This window comes from Heteronotia binoei, chromosome 6, assembly GCF_032191835.1.
Source record: "Heteronotia binoei isolate CCM8104 ecotype False Entrance Well chromosome 6, APGP_CSIRO_Hbin_v1, whole genome shotgun sequence".
NCBI lineage: Eukaryota > Metazoa > Chordata > Lepidosauria > Squamata > Gekkonidae > Heteronotia > Heteronotia binoei.
Genome location: NC_083228.1, coordinates 116,341,774 through 116,347,625, shown reverse-complemented (window position 1 = coordinate 116,347,625; position 5,852 = coordinate 116,341,774). Strand labels below are relative to the sequence as shown.

At 41.7% G+C, this 5,852-nt stretch overlaps 1 protein-coding gene across 1 annotated transcript; it reads left to right on the top strand.

Annotated features, from left to right (window-relative positions):
- Nucleotides 1–1,130: 1,130 nt before the first annotated feature.
- On the top strand, nucleotides 1,131–1,928 carry SPTSSB (serine palmitoyltransferase small subunit B). The gene has a single exon (XM_060240905.1). The coding sequence runs from the start codon at nucleotides 1,149–1,151 to the stop codon at nucleotides 1,389–1,391; it is 243 nt and encodes an 80-aa protein (XP_060096888.1). The 5' UTR covers nucleotides 1,131–1,148; the 3' UTR covers nucleotides 1,392–1,928.
- Nucleotides 1,929–5,852: the final 3,924 nt, after the last annotated feature.

The following is a 5,852-nucleotide window of genomic DNA, read 5'->3' as shown; positions in this document are numbered from 1 at the left end:
CTTTGTCTCACTGGATAATGGCCTTTGTGGACAGGTGAATTCTGCCATTTCAGTAACAGTACAGGGATTTTCAGCATTCATTTATCTCCTCCACTAGCTAAAACACCTCCACCCAGATCTGGATGCACTTTGAATATCATCCTGATGTCACCTAGACACCCAGGCATTGTGTAATCAAAAAGATAATGGACTTTTCTTCTTCTTGGGTCCTACCCAGATTGCAGGTAGTACTAAAACTTTTGACCCCAAGACTCTCTTCTTGGCAGATGATAATCATAATTACGTTGTTGAAGGGCCTGTCTGTCGGATCGAGCTCCATAATTGGATGCTTTAAGTCCTGATGATTCCTTAACTCCTTATCAGTAAGTGTTCCAGGCTACTCCCCATCATGCACAGGTGAAATTATGCCTTCTTTCTCTAGCCTGCCCATTTCAGTTTCACTCTTGTGGCGTATGGAACACATCTCACTTTAAAGTACTTTGTCTGGCTGTCCCCTTAGATATGTGACTTTGCTTCAAACTCCTTTAGGGTACCCAGCTCTTCTTGGAATGCTGCAGGATGGTTCTTGAAATTTAGAAGGGGTTTTCAACAATTAATGGATTATTGTGGTTGTGGCCTTTGGATACTGTTCTTTTTATTGGTTTGTAATTATGGTTTCTCAGCGTCACTGGTTTTAGTCCTCTGCTGGAGAAAGGTGAGTTTAAAATTTAAAAATACCCATATGGTCAAGGATTAAGAGGTTTGTAACAACTCCATTTGACAAACTGGGCAAAAAGGCAGAGATGTGGAGCGGTCAAAGATCTTCTGTTGTATTCTGTGAATCACCTCTTACCGGCCTTTCTCTATTATGTTGTTTTGGGGGGTTCCCTCCCTTAAAAAACAGGCACTGTTAACGAGCCTGTTCATTTTTAGCAGCGTCCAGTTCTTTGAATATATTTGCATTGTGAAGAGAGGTAATGTTCTCTTCAAGAGGAGAAGACATGTAATCGGTTGCAGTACATATAAAGCAGGAGTCTTATAGCATAAAAACCTGTTAGTCATAAGGAGTGATAAGACTTCTCTTTATTTCTCATTAAGTTTTCTCTGTCCTGCACTGATTATCTTTCTTCTGTTACAATTAAGATTTCCCAAAGCTACTCTGACCAGTGATGGACCTCAAGCGAGTGAAGGATTACATCTATTGGCTGTATTTCCAGTATCTCCTGATATCCTGCATTTATGTCCTTGAGCCCTGGGAGCAATCTATGTTCCACACAATCACAATCACGGTGGTCGCCATGGTGGTGTATACTGCTTACGTCTTCATCCCCATCCACGTCCGCCTGGCTTTTGAGTTCTTCTCACAGATGTTTGGAAGCCAACCCGAAAGTACTGTTTCACTTATGAACTGAACCTGCTGGCACCAAAAGCAACTTTTGCCTCCTTTAAAAAAAATGTAGTCTTCCTCATCTTTGTCTCCTCTATGTGTGGGAAGCCATTCTGAAAGACTCACGTGTGTTGTATGTCCACAGATGCCACTTCCACTTAACCAATAGGAGCTATTGTTGGCCAGCCTATGGCTAGTTCTCCTTGAAATGCAGCTACATTTTCTATCCTGAAAAAATAACACAGCCTTTCTGGACTGGGTTGCTTTAGTAAATCCATAGGGATTGCATTCCACATATGGCAGGTCTTCAATCTAATGCCTTGAAAAATCTCTTTCCCTTATCCCATTTTTTTTATCCTTAGGGTTGCATGCTTCTTGCTCCATTATTTTGCAACCTTCTTTTGCAGGGCACACGTAAGTAATATTACACTGTTGAAGACAATGGGCTGTGAAGGGTGAAACTCTGCTTGGCACTGTTAACGAGCCTGTTCATTTTTAGCAGCGTCCAGTTCTTTGAATGTATTTATGAAGGCATAAACAGAACCCGGTCACCATTTCTACAGTTTAACGGTTAAACTTTTATTATAAAAATGGTTTAACTGTTTTATTTTATTTTACACCAAACAGAAGGAATTTTTTTTAAAAAAAATAACATAGTGACAAGCCTATAGATAAACATCTATAAAAGATTTCCAAATATCTTAAAATATATCCAAGCACAATTATGGTGTATGTGCCATACATTGGAATACTGAAAAAATTGTAAGGTCCTCAATCCACAAAATTACCAAAGGTGGACATAGGGTTGCCAAGTCCAATTCAAGAAATATCTGGGGACTTTGGGGGTGGAGCCAGGAGACATTGGGGGCAGAGCCAGGAGCAAGGGTGTGACAAGCATAATTGAACTTCAAGGGAGTTCTGGCCATCACATTTAAAAGGACCACACATCTTTTAAATCCCTTCTCTCCATAGGAAATAATGAAGGATAGGGGCACCTTCTTTTGGGGCTCATAGAATTGGACCCCCCCCCCCGTCCAATCTTTTTGAAACTTGGGGGGTATTTTGGGGAGAGGTACTGGATGCTATTCTGCAAATTTGGTGCCTCTACCTCAAAAAACACCCCTCCAGAACCTCAGATTCCCGCAGATCGATTCTCCATTATTTCCTATGAGAATAAGTCTCCATAGGGAATAATAGAGTTCCCTCCCCTGCCCCTGCTTTCTCTCTCTCACTCACACACATGCTTAACTGTCTCTGGTGCCTCCACAACAAGGTCTGTAAAGTACAGGGGCTACGCTGCTCTCTTTTACACACACACTCACTTGTCTGAAATGAAAGCAAAACAGAGGGGCTGCTGACAAGGTCTGCTGTTGCTAACCCTTCCCCATGAAGTGCTTCCTGCTCCAATTTAAAGGAACACACACATTTTAAAACCAGACCTGTTTGCAGGTCCTGCCAGAGATCTAGAGGTACATGGTGGCTGTGGAGGAGAGGTTTCCCCCGTCGGCCAGCTGGCTGGGGGCGGGGGGAAGCCTGTAAAACCAGGGGATCCCCCTCTGGGAACTGGGGATTGGGAAGCCTAGGTGGACATTTATCCTTCTAGCATTTTAACTTAAGCCTTCTAACAACAGTGAAGGCACAAAGGACAGTTTCACTGACAATCAGCTAGTCTCCAGGAGACAGACAAATAGTTTTAATCATTTTCAAAAATCAGCAAACATTCAGATACAAAATTGATATGAGCAAATATTTCCTCCCCAAAAGATCAACTGGACAGAGTGTCTTTTAAGAGAAACATAAAGTACAGCACAAATAATTAGACACTTTACTTAGTAGGGTTGCCAATTCCCAGTTGGGAGCAAGGGATCCCCTGGTTTGGAGGCCCTCCCCCAACTTCAGGGATATCAGAAAGTGGGAGGGGGGAAATGTGTGCTGGGCACTCCATTATACTCTATGGAGACCGGTTCCCATAGGGTATAATGCAGACTCAATCTGTGGGTATCTGGGGCTCAGGGGGCTGTTTTTTGAGGTAGAGAGCATAGTATCTGGTGCGTCTCCTCAACTACCCCCTGCCCCCCCCCCGTTTAAAAAAATTGACTGGAGGTCCAATTCTATGAGTCCCAAATGAAGGTTCCCCCATCCTTTAATATTTCCAATGGAAGGCAGGCATTTTAAAGTAGTGTGGTCTCTTTAAATGTGATGCCCAAAACTCCCATTGGAGTTCAGTCATGCTTGTCACAACCTGGCTCCACCACCAAAGTCTCCGGGCTTTAACCCCAAAGACCCCAAATATTTCCTGAATCAGACTTGGCAACCCTATTACTTAGCTTTTACTGTGTTATCCAGTATATCCTAAACATATTTTTAACAGAATAAGTCGCAGCTTAACATTCATAGAAGCCAACTGATATAAACTGTCGGGCTATGTCCTATTTCTTTGCCGAAATAAGGTAACATGGGTCATTATCCTGTTCATTTCTGAGATTTTGCTTTATTCTTGTGATCCCCCCCCCCCATTCTTTATTGTAAAATTACTATCCTGGACATATCTTCTTGAATACTCTGGATTTAAAGGGATGAGTTTAAGTATATGTTTAGGGGCAGGAACGGAAAATATATGGTGTTAGACATGTTCATTTATGATGGTGTGGTTTTTTTTATGGAGGAGCTGGAAGTGTGGATGGGTTGGGGGGGAGAGTGGGAAGCAATTGCAATAATAAGAGGTTCCCCCCCCCCAAAAAAAACCTTCTGAATTTTTTAGGGAATATTCAGAACAATAATGTTTACAGTGGGTTTTGCAGAGTGGTGTTAACCTTGCTTAATGCCAAAAATACTAATAATCTGCACCGGGTGGGGGCAAATAAAGCTATAAGCATGGTTCTGTTATAAGACTGTAGAAGTAATATCCAAATAATTGCAGAGGCTCTAAATGCATTTATATGGAGGATTCACTGCTAGGGCTTTGTTTAAAAATATCAAAAGCAACTTCTTGCTAACTGATGCACATGATTGCTTTTAAAAAAAGGAAGTTCCAATGCAAACCTTTATCTCAATGAAATGTGAATGCCAAAGAGCACAAATGCTTGTGCGCACAGTCGATATACTTCTCACAGCTCACACAACCACCAGTAAAGGCAGTTGTAAAGTGTCAAATGCAAATAGCTCTCAAACAGTGTTTGCACAGTTACATGCAATATAAAGACCTCTGTTTCTATGCAGATTGCACAAGATTCTGTGTTTTTTTAAAATTATTGTTATTTTAAACCAAGTGCTGTAGTTTCTGTTATGAGCTAAAACATGTCTTGAAGGTTTAGAAGATCTGAACATGTATGCTGTTCTGCAGAAACCAAAATAAATTGTAATTACTTAAAACAAGTCTGTGTGTTATCTTCTAGGGTCTGTGGTTCCTTGGTCCACATGCAGAGAGAAAGAGGGAGCAAAACAATTCCCATGGAAGGATCTGTTGTACATTGTCCATGTCTAATGATATCACCAATGTACTGATAATGCTCTTTATATTTTTCTATAGAAAAAGCCAAGGAGAAACTCATTTGCATATTAGGCCACACACCCTATGTCACCATTATTTCACACAGGGCTTTTTTTGTAGAAGCCCAGCAGGAACTCATTTGCATATTAGGCCACACCCTATGACACCAAGCCAGCCAGAGCTGTGTTCCTGTGCGTTCCTGTTCAAAACACCGATGCAGCTAATGTTGGGATTCGGGCCATGTTAAGTCAGTCTGGAGAGGAAGAAAATCAATATCCCAGGGGTGGCCAACAGTAGCTCTCCAGATGTTTTTGCCTACAACTCCCATCAGCCCCAGCCAGCATGACCAATGGCTGGGGCTGATGGGAGTTGTAGGCAAAAAAATATCTGGAGAGCTACCATTGGCCACCCCTGCAATATCCCATCCTTTTCACTGGCACTTACCATTCACCTTTTTGTTGGTTAAACCAGGCAGAGTACAAACAATAAACTGATAAGATGGAGCCTGCAATTACAGGATTACAATTTTGGTATAGTTCACATAAAAAGGGAAGGAGAATATTGCAGATGCACACTCCAGAACCATCTTAGAGTGGAGGTTGTTAAAAACAGATTAAGCCTTCTTAAATGTTGTTAATGTATATAATGGTTTAAGATGTTCAGCTTTCAATGTTAAAGTAAACAGGAAGGTAATTTGCACTCACATGCTTCACCCATTGCATAGGAGAGGCTTGTGAGAACCTCCCCATATGTAATAAACTCAAAGGCTAGGACGTATAAAGAACTGCACCTTTTAAATAGCCTTGAAGTACTGTACAAACAACAGAGTAAAGGTATGTGAACAATTAATTTTCACAGAGCTAGAGAGCCTTGAGTAACAGGCTGCTCTGAGCAATGACTGGATACATCTGCTGACCAGACACAGCCTTGAGAGCCTGATGCTTAGAAGAGTCAGTCAGATTTGGGCCTTGAATGGAGAAAGTCAGAATTCTGCCT

What these genes read in the sequence shown, in the direction of transcription:
- SPTSSB (XM_060240905.1), top strand. Translation starts at nt 1,149, where the DNA reads ATGGACCTCAAGCGAGTGAAGGATTACATCTATTGGCTGTATTTCCAG.